The sequence below is a fragment of the Mobula birostris genome, chromosome 9 (assembly GCF_030028105.1).
Source record: "Mobula birostris isolate sMobBir1 chromosome 9, sMobBir1.hap1, whole genome shotgun sequence".
NCBI classification, from domain to species: domain Eukaryota; kingdom Metazoa; phylum Chordata; class Chondrichthyes; order Myliobatiformes; family Myliobatidae; genus Mobula; species Mobula birostris.
The window spans coordinates 125,903,226-125,923,968 of NC_092378.1; the positions used below are offsets into that span (position 1 = coordinate 125,903,226).

Consider the following 20,743-nt stretch of genomic DNA (forward strand, 5'->3'; position numbering starts at 1 on the left):
GAATTCTTACTTTTCACAGACATTCACGAAACAGGAAAAATGTCAAAGAACGAATGACAGAAACATAAAGACCCCTCTCCCATGTACAAGCAGTAGCAAGCATTGACCCCGCCCTCACTTGCACCTACAAAAGCACTAAAACCCCTCCCTCCACCACTATGCAAACAACAGCAAAGCCTCCAAAGAGACTTTGATCTACCTGGCTCATTATTCCTACCTGATGGCGGCAGCAAGAAGAGTTATAGAAATTTGAAGTCCCACACCACTGGGTTCAGGAATTTCTTACAACCACCAGATTCTTGAACCTACTTGGACAATTCTAACCCTACCTCAACAATGGATCACATCTTGTACCACCAGAGACCTCTCCAATTATGCCTTTGTGCAAAATTTAGAACTTACTGCAAAAAGAGCATTTTACCCATTATATGTATAATTTATATTCTGTTTGCTATCTATACCTGTGTGCCTGTTATGCTGTTGCAAGCATTTCATTGTAGTGTACCTCACTGTACCAGTGCACATGGTAATAAACTCTACTTCAGTTCAGTAGCAGAATCAGAAAACAACTTAACAGTGAAATAAGTCATTTTGGTCAAGTGTGTTCATGATACCATTTTGGAAAAACCAAGAGATTATCTTACTCATTTTCCAATTACAGAATTGCCATGTTCAAGTATTGTATTTGAGAACATTAAAAAAATTTGGCAATAAAAATTTTAAAAAATCAAGCACACACATCTCTTCAGCCTTTCCTGCTAATCTTTGTTCACAGTTCATCATTATTTATTTTCTCAATGGTAATAATTTTGCACACAACCAAATCAAATCTTCTCTTCGTTGCTGGTGGTTCCGGACTGTTGGAACATGATCACACTCTTGCTAATTTCACCACATACACCAAATTATCTCATTCTTCACACTATTGCATTAAATATGCTCTCCACCCTTCTGCATTACCATGCACTGAACTGAACACAATTATTCCAGTGATCCTTAACTTGTGGTACAATTGATTAGTATAATTTTGCTTTTATTCACCAGAGCAAAATTTCTTATTCATTTCACTATAAATGGGTGACTTCTCAAATTCTCAACTTTATCATGAGGAAAAATATCTTTCCAGCAACAGACTTAAAGCCTTCTCAAAATCTTCCTAACTCCAGCGAATAAAAGCCTAAATTGTTGCTTTATTTAAAAAAAATCTTTTGCAGTAATCATTTAATGAACTATGCAATCCAAGTGAAATTTTTCCTTAAATAGGAAACCAAATCCGAATGCAGTACTCCAAATATGATCTTGAAAATACTCTGTACTGTTGTAGCAAGCTAAGTTATAGCCCAGCCCTTTTGCAATGAAGCTCAATATTCCCATGCCTTCCACTTACTTGCTGTACGTGCATACCAACTGTGTTTCATATCCAAGGACATCCTGTTTCTTCTGTACTAAAGAACTATAGTATTTTTTCTCCACATGATTAATAGACTGTTCTTCTGTTTGTCCAAAATGGATAACCTTTATTTCCACACATAATCCAACTGCCACATTTTTGCCCATTTGCCCAATCCATATCCCTTTATAGATTCTTTGATTACTCCTCACAACTCATTTTCCCACTTATTCCTTTCATGCTCAGAAAATTTGGCTACAGTTCACAAATAAAAGAGAATCTGTAGATGCTAGAAATCCAAGCAACAGACACAAAATACTGGAGGAACTCAGCAGGCCAGGCAGCATCTATGGAAAAAAAAAAGAGTACAGTCGACTTTTCAGGCTGAAGAATGTCAGCCTGAAACGTTGACTGTTCCTCAGATGCTGCCTGGTCTGCTGAGTTCCTCCAGTATTTTAGGTGTGCTGCTACAATTCACAAGATCCCTTAATCGAAGTGATTAATATGGACTGTAAGTAGTAGAAGCTTCAGCACTAATACCTGTGACAACTTATAATTACAGCCTGCCAATCTGAAAATTACTCATTTGCCTTTTTTTGTTACTCATTTGCCAGTCCTCTATCAAAGCTAATATATTATGCTCTATCCCACAAATTGTTACTGTTATATGGCAAGGTAATCAACAGCCAATCTTCAACTGTTTTAGCACATTGAACAGAGCATTGAAGTTCTTCAGCTGATCCCTTTACCAATGCCCTTTTATTCACCCAACTTGTTTCTTCCTTAAAGAACACTAATATTCATCAGGAATGATGTCCCTTCCAAAGTGCATTGTCGATTCTGCTCAATGGAATTATGATTTTCTCAATGCACTTCTGAAAGATTCTAGGATTTTCTCATTCACCTATCAGGCCAGCTGGTCTTTTGTTTCCTAGTTTGTCTTCTTCCTTCTTTGGATAAAGTCATTACATTTGCAGTTTTCCAGTTCACTGAGACCTTCCTAAAGCCTGGGGAATTTTGGAAGATCACAAATATTGCTTGCACAATTAAGCTCATTCATTTATGTTCATTGGCTAGTTGCCTCAAGTTTCATTAGTTTGCCTCAGAACACTTCTCCAGTGATTTTTTAGTTCCTCTCTCCCATCTGTCCCTTGATTTTTTTTTACTATTAACAAGATGCTTTAGTGTCTTCCATCTGTCTTCATAGATATGCACAAATTCTCTGCCAATTTCACCAGTCTTATTCTACATGGAACCAATTTGTCTAGGCCCTCCTGAGGAATTATTCTCATTGTTGCCATAGTTCTGAGTTTTGTGGCATTTACAAACTTCAAAACTAAGTGCCAACGTATCCAATTACGGACCTTTAATACAGATTACAAAGAAAAATGGCTTTGGACAAATGCTTTGAAGTACAATTTTTTTTAAACCACAAGATTTCTGTCATATTGACAACTTAGTATCCATGCTGCCATTCTCCCTTGAGTAGCTTGTGAATGGCATAGGTTTTCAACAAAATACTTTCATAATGGTGTTACCCACACTATTCTCCTCATGTCTTCACCAGAAAACAAGTGAGGCATGATTTGCCTCCAATATTTTAATTCTTTTGTCCACTATTTTTCTCAGCATTAACTATATTTTCCTGTGTTATTGTCTGTAAACATATTTCTTCACTAGTATTACGCTATTTTTGTGTTAATCTCTTGACCCTATTGAATTTCTCTCATGAATGAGCAATAAGTCTCATGGCAAGCTTAGGTTGATTCCCATTTTATCCAAGATCCAATCAAAATAAATTCTGAAACCACCAACAATCACTTCTAGAGCATCTGTTCCTGGATTAGTCTTTAATACTTATAAATGCTCATAACTGTAAATTGTAGTATACTCAAAATCCGATTATCTCCATTTTTCCAATCGATAGCAGAAGTAGGTCAATAGTAATGACAGATAATGTTCCAGATAAATGGGTACAGAATACTAGGATAAATCAACTTCTTAATTTGCATGTAGTATTATCTCACTGTGGCGATAGTATAAATTATTCAAATACTACCAGCTTGATTTAGTCAAGTAATTGGTCATGTAGGGAATCAATGCTTAGACTGACATCAGTATTCATGCAGGTTTATAAATGAAGAGGACTTTCACAATAGGGGATTTAGGCAAGATTCCTATAATCGTAAAAGGCCAAAATGTCCTGAGAAAATATTGCTGTTAAATAGTTCTATTCAAATGTTAGGATGATAAACACCAGTGCCAATTCATTGGCACCTCATCATTTAGACCAGGGGTTAACAACCTTTTTTTTAAAAAATAATGCCATGGACCCCTAACATTAACAGAAGGATCTGTGGATCCCAGATTGGGAACCTCTGGTTTAGACAGTGAGGGAAGATGATCAGGAAACCTATTGGTACAGCATAAATATCTTGAATTTGAAGTAATGGGAAGAATCTGTCATATCAAGTGTCACCAGGTGGCTTAACAGACGAAGACCTGAAATTTCTATGGCAAGCTAGTAGTCATCAACAGGATGCTTGGTTGATCACATTTGTCTATGGCATCCCAAAGTTATAAAGTGGAAAACCAAATCAGAATTCTTGCTCAGGATTAATTTCCAATCATATCACATACAAGTAATACGTAGTTAAGTATTGATGATTTACTGGGACCTCCTGAACCAAATCCCAAGCAAGAATTCAGTGTGTTAACAAGTGAAGGAGCAAGGCTGATGGAAAAAAAAATGAAGATAAGAAATGGCAGGCAAGAGACAGTCTTAAGCTATTAAGAAGACACAGTCTTAAAGACCAAGGACAGGCAACAGTCATTTTTTTTCCTGCAAAGCTCCAAAAGGTATATTGACTTGAACAGCATCATCCTGTGTGCTCCTGGCAGGGCAATCAAGGCAGGGTCATATGCCAAGTTTTATAAGTAAAATATGCAAAATATGATTTTATTTCACTTTGAGGAACAACAACTTCAGCTGCATAATTTCAGTAAGAGTAATTGAAATAAGGCCACCATGCATAGAACAACAGCCCACTGCTGTCTAATTAGACAGAAGACATAGCAATTGCCGTGTTCCTGTATCAGATTGATAAGCTGTTACAATTATCCATCCATTTTAGATCTTTCAGGTGTATAATCTTATCAACATTACAAATGATTCTGTTGACCAAAGAGACAATCTTTAAAAAGGTAATTATGATATTACACTACCTCTCACTCTGACTTTAGCAACACATCAATCCTGAATTTCCTACAAATTGTAGATTCCGTACACTGATAATTTCATTGGACATACATCAGCCAATGCACAGGACAGAAACGTAGCAAAGGTCTACTCAAAGGAAGTGTGGATATCAAAGCAAGGGGACAACAAGCAAAAGTGAACTAAAACTACTGGGAAATTCCAAGTCAAGGAGAAAACTAACTTGCTTACAATGCTGCACAGGAAGATAAATGTTATGTCTATCCTAGACTGTACTTCCACTTATTTGTTGCCTTAATATACTGCTGTTGTGGCTTTCTATTCTATGTAGTTTTCCCAGCTACCGAACAATGTACAGATTAATTTTAATCTTATGTCTCAAAGCAAAGGTACTTGATGTCTTCTCTATAACCCAAACACTATCATAAACACATCTGGAAGTAAAACACACCAGCATTTACTATCACTTGATATATCTAAATCTACAATTATTCTGTTGCATCAACCATCCTAAGATATTTTCCTGAGCGAAGTAATACTTGCAACATACAGGTTTCTTTTAACAAAGATGAAAAGTTGGCCATTACCCAATGTGATCAGTTTCTAGACCAGTTTTTTTTTCATGAAAGTGATGAATCAAATTCAAAAAAAGCAGCTTCAATTACCTTCTTCAGTTGCGGAAACATTTTGAAGAAGCCATTGAAAAATATCATTTCCTGAAAAATAATAAAATGATTTTCAGAATGAACTTGGAATTTATAAAAGGTAGTTTTAAACATTAAATATTAAATCATTTATTTAGGATATATCCAGTTAGAGTTCATTGCAATTGCCTTTGGAACTCTGACTTGTGTCTTATAAGACCCACTTAAATGTTACAATGCCAGGAGTTGCATTACTTACATTGATATCCCTTGGGCACTTTATTAAGAGCATTATTGGGGGTTAATTTCACAAAGCCAAGACCAAAGATTGGTCTTCAGCAACAGCATCTGAGATCTACAAAACTGATCACAAACCTCCCCCAACCTTGAGCAGGGGAGATAATTATGTAGACAAATGGTTAAGCATTCTTCATTGCTCAGAAATGACCAGAAATTGAGATACTGGAGCAGCAGCAGGCTACAAGGTTCTCCAGTTTTACTTTGCCATTCAATAAAATCATGACTGTTCCTCTACAACATCTAAAAGTTCTCACACTACCCCTCTATATTGATCATCTTAGCATCAGTGTTGAATATACACAACAAATGGACATCTTTAGCCCACAGGCTGGAGAATTTGACTGTCACAGTAGCAGAGCAGTTAGCATAACTTTATTACACTGCTTGCGACCCAGGTTCGACACAGTCACTGTAAGGAGTTTATAGGCTTTCCTTCTGAGCTTATGGGTTTCCATGGGTGCTCTGGTTTCCTCTCACATTCCAAAGACTTACAAGTTAGGAGATAACTGGTCACACTTTGTAGTGCCGGTTCATTGGGCCAGTTAAGATGCTGCATCTGTAAATAAAAATGACTTCAAAAAGATTCATAATCCAACAAGTGAAATGCCACTTATGCTATTTCCAATGGGGTGTATGGGGTGTCAGGGAAAGGGTAGCACCTCTGGTGGGGGAAACATGTCCCGTCCTTTTCAAGGTGGTTATAGTCCACCTTGGGTCTCCACCCAGCACTCAGCTCTCACCTGTGGCTCCTCGTAGCTGTTTGCATGCAACAGCGGCCACACCCCGGGCAACAGCTTCGACAAGCCGGCTAAACCAGGTGAGGGTAGCCGACGGGTCTCAAACCCTCGGTGAGATAGGGAGTTGTCTATCTCAGCACGTGAAGACAGACTCTGGCGGATTGAGCGGACGAGACCAATGGAAGATCCAACAGTCAAGAAAGCGGTCTTTGCAGGCGTCGTGGAATGTGTAGAGCACGACAAGACACAGGAGACGCCCTGGTCATCCATTGCACCTAGTCCCATCTCCAGCCGTCTCGACTCTTGTCTTGCCACTGGATCCAGATGGGAATTGGGAAGAGAGAGAGACTGACGCTGCACAACTCTCCCTCACTTAAATCCAAATCATGCGCTAGTCTTGACACCACCAGCTGGCTGGTGGCATAGTGGCATCAGCACTGGACTTCCGGGTGAGAGGTCCCGAGTTCGAATCTGGCTGGCTCCCTTGCATGCTCTCCATCCATGCTGAATTGAGCGTTGAGCTAGCAACTCGACCTCTTAAAAAGTACTAATGGAGTTGAGGTCTTCATCGATGATGATGGACGAACCTTATTATTTCCAAATATTTATCTCTCAACCCGAGATGATCACCAAATATCCTTAACTACACAGATTAAAGTTATTATATAAAACCTGGAAAAATGGATTTGATAGCTTTACATTTCTGTAATCGTCTTGATTCAAGTGCAATGATTCAATAATTAATAAGTCCAGAGTCAATAAGCAGCAAGTCCACCACTTCCACTTCAAGTTCACAATGTTCCCAACATTGCTCCTAGGTCCCCATGTACCTGCTAGACTCATGTTTGGAAGAGTCCAGAGAAACTCAGTGATATGTAGAATGATACTAATTGAGTCCAATCACAAGGGGAGTTGGTATGTTGGTGGAAAGACTGCATCAACTGTGGCCAAATGAGGATTAATGAGGCACGATCAATTGAGGTGCTGCTGGTGGTGAAATGGGGTGAAAGGTGCCTGTGGGACAGCAGACACAGAGCACATTACTTAAGGAGACCAAATAGTCCATGTGCTGACAGAACTCTTAAGTTACCCTGAAGAGGCCTCAGACACTCAAAGCCTACTTGTGTGGATAAAATCCTGGAAGCAGTGTTCAGTGTGCATCCTACACCACTGCACAGGCCTGGAGTCCTGCTGGGTCAAAAGCACAGAGGATGCAGAATTTGTATTCCTTGCGCAAGACAGAAAAAATGAAAAAAATTCTTTTACAATTTTTCATTGGAATTAAATTGTGCATCACTAAATTGTGCCATCAACTTTGTGTTGGTTGTGTCTGATCACGTCAGGCCTTCCTTCAGATGGTACCAATAAGTGGCGTCGTTTTGCACGCAGTTCCAATGGGAATCACTAAATATTCCCATTTCAGACCACTGCAGCTGAGATCCAGTGACAGCCATGGGTACTTCAATAAGCAACATCGTTTGAAGATTTAAACAAAATCTATTGATACTCAGAAATCGACTAACCCTGGACAGCAGATGCAAACCACAAGCACAGTTGCCCTTTAAGAAAATAGAAGCCAGGAGACACTGTGCACCATAATCAGCAGTCATAAAACAGCGCACTCTGATGTCTTCCTGATTACTACAGGTATTTCAACTAGGCCAATTCGAAACCTCTGAACTACCAACAACATACCACCTGTGGAATTCAGGGATTCATCTTTGAACCTAAACAAATAGATCACAGTTGTCACTGACTTCAAGACCTGTGTGCACGAGTGCGCACCTTTGAGAACATACCAGACATAACCAAACCAAAGCTATGGATGAACCAGGAGATTTGTAGTCTGCTGAGGGCTAGGTCTGTGGCATTCAAGGCTGGTGATCCAGAACTGTACAAGTAGTTCGGGTATGATCTACAAAAGGCTTTTTTAAGAGCAAAAGGACAATTCTGATTGAAGTTAGAGACAGAATCAGATGTACGTTGGCTTTGGCAGGGTTTGCAGGTCATTATTTCCTAAAAAGTAAAACCCAAGATCATGAATGGCTGTGATGCTTCACTTCCAGATAAGCTCATGGTTTAAAAAAATAAAACTACACCTGTGCAAATGCCTGCAGCATCTGGTGACTCTTTGATCTGTCTCAGAGACCGACATCAAAACATTTTTCCAAGAGGGAGAACCCTCAAGGCATCAGGCCCTGATGGTGTACCTGGCAAAGCCCTGAAAACCTGTGCCAATCAGCAGGTGGTAGTATTCAAGGACATCTTCGATCTCTCACTGTCGAAGTTTCCCTCCTGCTTCAAAAGTGTGACAATCATACCACTGCCCAAGAGCAGGGGAAGCTTCAATGACCATCGCCCAGTTACACTCACATCTACCATGAAGTGCTTTGAGAGGTTGGTCATGGCTAGAATCAACTCTTACCCAAGGAGCTGGACTCATTGCAATTTGTCTTTGCCAAAATAGGTCTACAGCAGATGCAATCTCACTGGCCTTGGATCAGCTGGACAACAGCAATACCCATGTCAGGCTGCTGCTGTTTATTCAGTGTGCAATTCAATCATAGCCCAGTTCTAATCAACAAGTACCAAAGACTGTCGCAAATTTCTACACATGTATCGTGGAGAGCATTCTAACTGGTTGCATCACCATCTGGCATGGAAGGGCTACCGTACTGGATTAGAAAAAGCTGCAGGAACTTGTAGTCAGCCAGTTCCATCATGGGCACTAGTTCCCCAGCATCAACAATACCTTCAGAAGGTGAAGCCTCAAAATGTAGCATCCCTCATTAAGGACCCCTATCACTCAGCACATGCCCTCTTCGCATTCCTATCACCAATGTGGTACAGGAGCTGGAATGAACACACACACACACACACACACACACACACACACACACACACACACACACAATAAATATATTTATTTAGTAACTTACTGAATACAAAGTTAAGTTTTGTGCTAAATGATGACAGATCTTTCAGTACATTAACAGAGGTTAGATTTAACTGAATTAACAGCAAGTGCATAAGATGTGTAATAGCAACTCTCACTTATCAGCAATTTCTATTGAACAACACTGGGCTACAGTGCAAAGAAGAGTGCTCCCTACAAAGCACTAGTGATAGTAGGAGCTACTGATGGAAGGAGCAACGCAGAGGGTAGCACCTCTGATAGGCACCATCACAACCTGCTCTGCTGAGCAGCACATGAGAGTTTCTGCATTGCAATAATAAAAAATGCAATCAGTACCCTAGGTATTGAAAGACCTGGAAGTTTCATCACTATGTCTTAAAGTGAATGATTCTAGTCACAGACTGTTGCCAGCTCTCATACACTCTACTGTGGTGTACATTCCCTAATGCTGCTCCCCCTATCCCCCTTCACTTCAACCCTCTTGTACCTGCACTCAGGATCTATGAGAGGGAGGCGAGTCAGCTGTTCTGGACGCAGAAGACCAGGAAAGCGCCAGGCCCAGACGGCCTGTCACCCTCCTGCCTGAAGGCCTGTGCTGATCAGCTGGCCCCCATCTACACACTGATCTTCAGTAGATCACTGGAGCTGTGTGAAGTCCCTCATTGCTTCAAGCGCTCCATTATCATTCTAGTCCCTAAGAAATCCACTGTCGAGGGACTAAATGACTACAGGCCTGTTGCCTTGACATCTGTGGTCATGAAGTCCTTTGAGAGACTAGTGTTGGCTCACCTGAAGGACATCACAGGCCCCCTGCTGGACCCCCTGCAGTTTGCTTATCGGGCAAGTAGGTCAGTGGATGATGCAGTCAACATGGGACTGCATTACATACTACAACACCTCGACAATCCACGAACTTCTGCGAGGGTCCCGTTTGTTGACTTCAGCTCGGCGTTCAACACCATCGGCCCAGAAATCCTCCACTCCAAACTCACCCAGCTCACTGTCTCCCCTGCCATCTGTCAGTGGATCACAAGCTTCTTGACTGACAGAGTGCAGCAAGTGAGGCTGGGGAGCATCATTTCTAGCACCTGGACAATTAGTACCGGTGCCCCCAGGGATGTGTGCTCTCCCCACCGCTCTTCTCCCTTTACACTAATGACTGCACCTCACAGGATCCATCTGTTAAACTCCTGAAGTTTGCAGACGACACAACTGTCATTGGCGTTATCCGAGATGCTGATGAGCCTGCATACAGTAGGGTGGTGGAACGGCTGGCCCTCTGGTGTGGTCAGAACAATCTGGAGCTAAATACGCTCAAGACTGTGGAGATGACAGTGGACTTCAGGAGGAGCCCCCCAATACTCCCCCCAGTCACAATACCCAACAGTATTGTGTCTGCTGTGGAGACCTTCAGGTTTCTGGGTGTCACAATCTCCCAGGACCTGAAGTGGACACCCAACGCGGACACTCTTATCAAAAAGGCTCAGCAGAGGTTGTATTTCCTACATCAACTCAGGAAGTACAACCTGCCTCAGCAGCTGCTGATTCAATTCTACTCAGGAATAATCCAGTCTGTTCTCTGTTCATCCATCGCTGTCTGGTTTGGATCAGCTACCAAACAAGACAAGAATAGACTCCAAAGAACCGTCAGGGCTGCGGAAAGAATTACTGGCGTGAAGCTGCCCTCGATCCAGGACTTATATGCATCTAGAGTCAGGAAGCGAGCAAGCAGCATCATTGTAGACCCATCACACCCTGGACATCACCTGTTCCAACTCCTTCCTTCTGGTAGGCACTTTAGATCACTGTATGCCAGGACAAATAGGTACAAGAACAGTTTCTTTCCGTATGCCATCAGTCTTATGAACACTTGAATTTTAGTTTATTATATGCAAAGTCCACCTGTACATACACAGGTATACTTAGTTGTATAAAGTTCACAGTTATTTGCACTATTGTTTTGTTTGCTTTTGATTTCGTACAGCGAGAGCTCAGGGAAACCGGCATCAAATTCCCTGTATTTGTCCACATACTTGGCGATAATAAAGGATTCTGATTCTGATTCCAAGGATTTAATAGGTAGGTTGTCACAACAGGAGTCCACATTTGCAGTTTAAACAGATGCCATGGGGGCTGTGGGTTCAAATCTGTACTATGCCTTGAAGCTGCAGACATCCATTTCAGAGGGGAAATGTTTTGTGTTGTCCAGAACAATGGAGAAAATTTAGCACGAAGTGATCAAACACTACTGCATTAAAGCACATTTTGGTGCAGTGCAATTAATTCCAATGAAACATTGTAAGGAAAATTTCTAATTTGTTACGAATTGAATAAGAACTATGATTTTCCCATCACCTCCTCTCCTGAGGTCTTCAGTGGAAATGCTCAGACATAGCCCCTTGGGAGCAACCCTGGCACAGCAAAGGAGGCAGGTGTGGTGCCCTCTCTGGGTGACACTGCATTGGGTGTGTCAGCAATCCATCACTAACGTCTTTGTTATGTTCCATCTCTGACCCACAGTTTCTTTTCTGTATGTTTCCTTTCTTTGCATAGCCAGAATTTCATTACCACAGCCTGGGCAAGTGGCTTCAGAGTCAGAGCAATATAACATGGATACAGGCTCTTTGGGCCAATGACTCCATGCCGACCACTATGCCCATCCAGCCGGTCCCAACTTAATGCTTTCGGCCCACGTCCCTGTAAGGCCTGCCCCTCCACGTACCAATCCATGTGCTTCTTAAATGATAGTTGTACCTGCTTCAACCAGATCTCCTGGCAGCTAGTTCCATATACTCACCTCCTGCTGTAGAAAAAGCTGCCCCTCAAGTTTCAAACCTTTTTGCTCATGACCTAAATCTATGGCCCCTTCATTTCTACTTCCCTCCCCAAGAAAAATGGGTATCATCCACTTTATCCACGTTCATCATAAATTTAAACACTCAAGATCACCCTCAATCTCCCATGTTCCAAGGAATAAAGGACAACTTTTCCGAACAACTCTAGTCCTCTAGTACGGACAACCTCTTTGTAAATCTTTTCTCTAATCACTCTAGATTAACCATGTCTTAACTATAACAAGATGACCAAAACTGTAAACAGTATTTCAACTGCAGCCTTCCCTACAACTTTTACAACTGCAATAGTCCAAATTCTTTTATTTAAGGCCCAGAATGAAAGTCAGCATACTTAAAATATTTTTCCACCAACCTGCCTCCCTGTAATGCTGCTTTCAATGAACTACAGTATGTGCTTGTTCTCCAAGGACCCTCTATTCCTTTACATTCCCCAGTGCATCGTCGTCGTCGTGGCTATCCCTCGAGGTCAAGGATGATGGCCTTCATTCTGAAGAAGTGGCCCACAGAGCAAAGACACCTGTTCGTGTATTTGATTAACATGTACTTGATGCTGCACTCCAAGAAGCACACAATATTTCACAAATCAACCAACCGATTCCAGTGGCATGGAAACCACGACAATTGGAGCTGATGGATTTGTTGCAGCCTTCATCCGCCTTCACAGCCGTTGAGTTCGAAGTAACTTCATCCGCCTGTTCCACCGCTGAGGTCTTGGTTGGATTGTTCTTTGTCAGGGACCTCACCCTCGACCTTACCGTCATGGGTGACCCTACCAGGAACACAGATCCAGACAGCATTGCTCTCGGGATTACAGGACCACACAAGCTTCTCCACCACGACAAGGTGACAATCCGCGGAGAAGCCCAGTGCATAGAATACGCTCAATGCCATTTGGCTTTCTAAAATGCATCAACCTACGCATATTTAAATTGAAATCTATTTACCACTGCTCAGTCCAATTCCATAACTGATTAAGATCCTCCTGTAAGCCATAATAACCTCCATTATCAACACCATCCCCTAATTTTCTGTCATTCACAATCACTGCCCTTCAATTAAGAGAATGGTGGAGACCCAACATTGGCTTTTAATACCGATGGGCTTGGTTAATCTGGGAGTCAAACAGGAGACTGAGGTCACTGAAATGGTATGCCATCAGCAGATGTCTGGCCTTGAACTTTATTAAGGCTGAGTGTTGCGTTGAATAGATACTTCAATGTATTACAATAGAAAAGAATGACATCTCAAATGTAATTTAAAAAAAAAAATCCACCTTTAAACTGTACCATTAAGTGTATGCACAAAGCATACTTCTCAAAGTAGAAGGGGAAACTTACGCAACAGTCTCCTTTAATATGCCATATGCTTATGAAGTAAAAGCCATTAGAGCAAAGGATTAAAAAAAAGGCTTGGCACCTTTCTGGTTAATTGCAAAAATAATGGTTGGAAATATTCAGCAGATCCAGCAGTACCTTCACAGATACATGTTTAAAGCTTCAGGGTTATGACCTTTCATTAGTTCCAGGGAAAGGTCGGAATTCAAACATGTTCCAAGGTGCGGGGGGGGGGGGGGAGGGCCCCAGAGACAAAAGTTGTATTTGTAATTGGATGGAATCCAAGAGGTGATGAATCTTCACAGTGGATCCATCTGGAAGAGATGCAAGTAGAAGATGATGAATGCACAGATACATCCTAGGATGCACTGGGACACATCAGTAATGTAACCTGAGGTCTTCAGGTGTCTCGGGTCTCTCAATGTCAGACACTCTTGCCTAGAAAACCCAGTCAAGGTGGATCAGGCCCCAGCTTGAAATACGTCCTGATGGCATGCTGGAGGGAGTCCTGCTACTCTGCCTGGAGTAGGAGTTTCCGGCAATTGGAGATTGAGCACTGTGGGCGACTCCACGCCGGGCTCCTGTGTCTCACCAGGGGTAAATGCTGTGCATTGCATTGCTCACTTCCTGCTCCAGGCATTTCATTTTGATCTGATGTACTTTTAAGACCACACATGTTCTTGTGGACTTGGTCGCAATTGCACTTCTCACTCGTAACTGATGGTCTATTCGCAAAGGTTGCTATTTTTAGGTCCTGGTGGGATACTCATCCTCTGCCCCTCTCAGGCTTCCTGGGGTTAAGTTTCTGCAAATCTGTTTGTGGTTTGTAGGATATTTTCCTCTCAAAAGATGCTGGATGGTTTGCTAGCCTGTCCTGCCCTGGTTGCCACCTTTCCAAGCTGTCAGCTGTCTCACCAGTAGTCACCAATCTGTTCTTGGTTGTCACCCAGACCACTCCTGTATGTCAGTGGCTTTGCCAGAGCTCATGATTAAGAATACAGGAAAGAGACAAAAATGCTGCAATTGTTGGACATCTTTAAGTTAGAACTACTCAGGTCAGGTAACATCCACAGAGAGAAAAATTGAACATTAAAAGTTGATCTTTAATTTCAAAGATCTTTTATCTTTAATAGCTTTTTGATCAGTAAGTCCACAACTTACAATAATACTTCTAAATTTAGGAAACAAAATACTTCATGGATGTGCTAGTGACATTGGGTTTAACAAATTACTTTTTGAATAGTTTATAAGTGGGAAAATGAAGGGAATACAGTTCTGAAGTTAATACCAATCACCTGAAGATACTGGATAAAGCTTCCCACTGGGAATTTTAATCTCAACTAGCTTCTTCTGTCACCTTCCAGCTTCTATTCCCTTGTCCTCCCAGCCTCTTATCCTGGCTTCTTCCCCCTTCTTTCCAATCCTGATAAAGGGTCCCGACCCAAATTGTTGACTGTTTCTTCCTCTCCACAAACACTGCCTGTCCTGCTGTTCCTCCAGCATTTGTGTTTCCCACTGGAGATTCTCCCCCACCCCACCCCATTCAGTAATATGCAAATGAAGTGACAGAATTAGGCAATAAAATAAAGAAAAATGGCCAATGCAAAAACCTGGGGTATTTTGAGTAACTGAGAATAAGAATCCAAAGTTGGCCAGGAAATATTAAATAAGCAACTGCGGGTTTTCAAGGTAGAGATGGGTTATGAACCAATCTAGCATATCCTCAAGATGAGGAAGGATGGCTGGATCTTTGTGGTACTGGAAATAGAGGTCAGAATAATAGAGGAATATTCCTGGCAAATAAAATTACAGAATCCTTGAGAGAATACAATGTGGGGGAAAACTGAAAAGTTTGAAGAGGAAGTTTAAGAGATTAGTGTATAACAAAGATCATCTGAGAATATTCTCTAAACAAACAGCAACAGGAAAAATCAAAAGAAATAAGAAGACTGCTCAGGAACAAAATTTTTTTTAAAAAGGAAAAGGTTTCAGTAGACTCATCTGTTGAGTACCTTATATTGAGGAGGAGTGTAGCAGGAGAGAGGATCTGTCTCCATACAGTTTGAACAAACGGTCACCAAAGTCCACCACCACCTGCAGCAGGAGTTCCTGCCAGAAATTTATGATATAAAAGCAACACACAAAATGCTGGAGCAACTCAGCAGATCAGGCAGCATCTATGGAAAAGAATAAACAGTTGATGTTTTGGGCTAAGACCCTTCATCAGGGCTGTTTACTATTTTTCATAGATGCTATTTTTACTATTTACCTGAGTTCCTCCAGCATTGTGCGTGTTGCTTTGGATTTCCAGCACCTGCAGAATTTGTGTGTTTATGATATAAAACTAGGTGGCAGTGTAGGCTCTGAAGATACAAAGTGGCTTCAAGGAGATACAGGCAGACAGAGAAAGATAACAGAGAATGGAATATAAAGGTGAGGAAAAATGCTGGCTGAACAAAATAGGAATGTTGAACTTTTAATTGGTGAGGGACTGCAAAGTGTTAGTGCTCAGAGGGGCTTGGGTGTAGAGCAAGTTAACATTAAGGTGCAGTTAATTAGGAATGCAAGAGGATGAGTACATGGGAGATCTTACTGATAAAGTTGATGTTATCTGGATTATTGAGTACAGATATGGTCTCGCCCCAAAATATACTTGCGATAGACAGAATGCAGCAAAGGTGCACCAGATGCACCTGAGAGGGTAGATTTATCTCATGAAAAAACATTTGACTATGCTCTTGACTTTAGCAAAGTGATAGCCAATCTCATTGAAACATACAGTACAAGATTCTTGCAGGGCTCAGTGGGGCAAATGCTAGTATGAGTCCCCAGGCTGGAGTGAATTAAACTAGCAGCTACACTCAATTTGTGAATTCATAACTGCTATGAGATTTCCTTACACAAAGGGCAACAAATCCTTAGTATTCCCTATCCAAGAGGAAATCAGCTGCTTAATTGTTTAATATATTTGAGACTGATTTATAGATTTTTAAAATAAAATCAATTAAGTATGGAACTAGTACAGGAAAGTGGGGCTGTGGATCAACCATCATTTTATTAAATGGAAGTTAAAGTTAGAGATATTCTTAATCATTGAGGGGTTTGACAGAGAACGGAGAGGAAAAAAGTTCAGTAACCAGAGGTCATGAGTTTAAGGTGATTAGCCAAGAATCCAGACACAAAACAAGCAGGAAACAGTGTGACTGTGACGAGGTGATTTTCACAATAGAGGGTTGCAAAGTCAAAGTGGAGTTTATTGTCCTATGCAGAAGTCCACTGTCCCTGCAGACTTCAAGGCCACCACTATCATACCAGTGCCCTAGAGCCCGACAACGATCTGCCTTAACGACTACCATCCGGTGATGCTGACCTCAACAATAAAGTGCAATTAAGTAGGTGGTCATAAATGGCATTAAATCCTGTCTTCCTACTACGTTTGGACCTGTACCAGTTTGAATATTCCCTAAGCTGGTCCACTGATGATGCAATCACCTTTGCTCTCTGTATTACTTGAAAAATGGCATCTCCCATGTCAGAACGCTTTACATCAACTTCAGTTCTGCATTCAATACAATAAATCCTCACTCCCACTTTCAAATCTCTTACTAACTCTTCCTTCAGTTAGTCCTGACGAAGGGTCTCAGCCTGAAACGTCGACTGTACCTCTTCCTAGAGATGCTGCCTGGCCTGCTGCGTTCACCAGCAACTTTGATGTGTGTTGCAATAAATCCTCAGCAGCTTTTGGGGTAAACCACTGTCCTTGCTGGGTCTCAACACCTCCCTCTGGAACTGGATCTTGGTCTTCTTGACCGAGGGATCTCAGACACTCTACGTTGAAAGCAATGTTTCTAGCTCTATCACAGTGACCTCTAGCACCACCCAGGGCTGTGTGCTCAGCCACTGCTATTCACACTACTGATGCATGAATGTACTGCTAGATTCAGCTCTAACCACATTAAATTTGCTGATGACGCAGTGGTTGCCCTCCTGAGCAACAATGATGAATCAGCATGAGGCAGAGATTTGATGGACTGTTGTGAACAACTCAAATCTCAGTGTAGACAAAATTAAAGAGATGATTGTGGACTTCAGGTGGGGGCAGGCTTATCACTCCCTGGTGTACATCAACTGCTCCTCTGTGGAGAGAGTCAGGAGCAGCAAGTTTATTGGGGTACACCACGGATAACCTCATCTGGTCCCTCAACACTACCTCTCGTCAAGGAAGCACAGCAGTGCCTCCATTTCCCGAGGAGTTTGATGCAAGCAAGGCTCCCCACCCCAATCCTATTGGAGCACCCTCAAGCGAGAGCTCACCAGCTGTATCACCGTCTAGTATGGGAATTGAAAAGCATCTGACAGCAAGGCTCTCCAATGGACTGTGAGAGCTGCTGAGAGAATCAATCATCGGGGGCTCTCTTCCAAACCCCCCCACCCCCAATGCAGGACACACACACACACACACACACACACGTGCCGCATTTGCACAATCCTCATCATTGTCAAGGCCCCTCCCCTGTCTCAATCTCATCAACCTCCTACCATCACACTGAAGGGACTGCAGTACAAGAACAAGCACTGTTAAGCTGAGTAACAGCTTCTTCCCCCAGGCTGTGAGATTTCTGAACACCCTGCTATCACCCAGTATACATTATTTATGACAGTGCCAGTAACATAGTCGTTGTCATACTTTATTGATCCCAGGGAAATTGGTTTTCGTTACAGTTGCACCATAAATAATTAAATAGTACTAAACCATAAATAATTAAATAGTAATATGTAAATTATGCCAGGAAATAAGTCCAGGACCAGCCTATTGGCTCAGGGTGTCTGACCCTCCAAGGGAGGAGTTGTAAAGTTTGATGGCCACAGGCAGGAATGACTTCCTATGACGGTCTGTGTTGCATCTCGGTGGAATGAGTCTCTGGCTGAATGTACTCCTGTGCCCACCCAGTACATTATGTAGTGGATGGGAGACATTGTCCAAGATGGCATGCAACTTGGACAGCATCCTCTTTTCAGACACCACCGTCAGAGAGTCCAGTTCCATTCCCGCAACATGGTGTCTGCTACCCTCAGCCTGCTGCCCCAGCACAAATATAACATATATTTAACTATGTCATACATGCATTGTGTCAACTTGCACATCAACAGAATACTGTACTTTTATACATACACAGTTTTGCTCCTTGGCCCCTGAGGAATGTTGTTTCATTTGGCTGTACACATCTGTACAGTTGACAATAGACAATAGGTGCAGGAGTAAGCCATTCGGCCCTTCGAGGCAGCACCGCCATTCACTGTGATCATGGCTGATCATCCACAATCAGTATCCAGTTCCTGTCCTATCCCCATAACCTTTGATTCCGCTATCTTTAAGAGCTCTATCCATCTCTTTTTTGAACGCATCCAGAGACTTGGCCTCCACAGCCTTCTGGGGCAGAGCATTCCACATATCCACCGCTCTCTGGGTGAAAAAGTTTTTCCTCAACTCCGTTCTAAATGGCCTACCCCCAATTCTTAAACTGTGGCCTCTGGTTCTGGACTCAACCATCAGCGGGAACTTGCTTCCTGCCTGCAGCGTGTCCAATCCCTTAATAATCTTATATGTTTCAATGAGATCCCCTTTCAGCCTTCTAAATTCCAGAGTATACAAGCCCAGTCGCTCCAATCTTTCGACAACAAACTTGAACTTGAAGTACACGCATCCACAGCTGCAATGAAACACTTGCAGCAGCTTCAGAGGCACATAGAATCATACAAGCGACATACACAAAAACAAATTAAACACAGACGTTTACAAGAACGAACACAATTAGAACAAATAGAAAGTCCATTTTCAAATAAAATGATCATGGTGTTATTCAATTGTAGTGACTGGGACTTTGCCAGTTGGTTCAAGAACTGCCTGCTGAAGGGAAGTAGCTGTTCTTGAACCCAGTGATATGCGACCTCAGGCTTCTGTACATCCTGCATGACGGTAGCTGTGAAAAGATGACAGCAGAGTTCCACTGTTCTTTTTACAGTTTTTTTCTCTCACCCTTTACAGGTGATGTGTTTGTGTATTTTTCCATCACTCTCCTGTCCTCTACCAGAGGCCTGGGAGCTCAAGGGTTGGCACAATATCCTTGCTGATCCTCGTACTGCACTCTTCTGGACAGAGATCTCAGATGCTCCTCCCAGGATTTGTTGGAGCCACTCTCCCAGTCCAGGTGTCACAGCTCCAAGAGCTCCTGTCACTGACAGGATTACTCTGGCTTTGACCTTCCACATCCATTCTATCTGCTCTTTCAAGCCCTGGTATTTCTTGAGCTTCTCATTCTTTCTTCCTTCCTGATGTTACGGTCATTCAGGATAGCTATATCTATTACCATTGCTTTCTTCAGTTCCTTGTCGAGTATTATCATGTCTGATTGGCTGGCCAGTATCCAGTTATCAGTCTGTATTTGGAAGTCCCACAGGATCTTAGCTCTGTCATTCTCCACTACCTTCTCAGATATTTTCCATTTGGACTTCGGTGGAGTGTCCAATCCATACTTAAAGTTCCTGTACACAGTTACTGCAACTTGGTTGTACCATTCAGTGTATGCTGTTTCTGCCTGTATCTTGCACCCTGCTACTATGTGCTGGATGGTTCCAGTGGATTCTTTGCACAGTCTGCATCTTGGGTCTTGTCTGGTGTGATAGCTCGCTGCTTTATTGTTCTTGTGCTCACTGCCTGTTCTTGTGCACCATGAGCAGTGCCTCTGTGTTGTCCCTCAGCCCTGCCATTTCCAGCCGTTGGCAGGACTTCCTTATGTCAGCTACTACTATCTGGCGATGGTACATCCTGCACATTGGCTTATCCTGCCATGGCCTCTGGTCCTCTGGCTCTGCTTCACCCACTTCCATATCCTCTGCCTGCTGTCTGAGGTATTCTCCTAGCAGGCTGTCCTTAGGGACCATCTTCCTGAAATGCTCATAGAAGTTTCACATTTCTTCCAGGACTGTGACCTTGTCACTTCCAAGTTCCTGTCCTCTTTTATTCTGGTTGTGTACAATCACTCAACATTGGACTTTGGATGGGATCCTCCATCCATTACTTTCCAGGTCTTGATGTCAACAGCTTCCAGTTCATTTCTTGGCCAGCACATGTGGCTGGGTACATGTGCTGGGTTCCAGCATTGTCCTCCAATAGCCCATTAAGTTCTTGATGAAGGTCCTTAAGTGTCTTGTTGACCTTGTACAGAGAGAGACATTCCACGATCCATGTGTGGAGCATTGAGTCATATGCCTTCTGGTAGTTGATCCGGACTGTGCTTAGGTTGGTTTGCCTGGTCTTGGAGTTGCACATGACTGCTTTGTTTACCGGT

The 20,743-nt window shown here is 42.3% G+C and overlaps 1 protein-coding gene across 1 annotated transcript in view; it reads right to left on the minus strand.

Moving 5' to 3' along the window:
• The window catches only part of rgs11 (regulator of G protein signaling 11), a 172,504-nt gene that overhangs the window by 140,473 nt on the left and 11,288 nt on the right, over positions 1-20,743 (minus strand). The window contains exon 3 of the mRNA XM_072267311.1: positions 5,273-5,323. Within this exon, the coding sequence (XP_072123412.1) occupies positions 5,273-5,323 (51 nt within the window). The remainder of the gene's footprint in view (positions 1-5,272; positions 5,324-20,743) is intronic.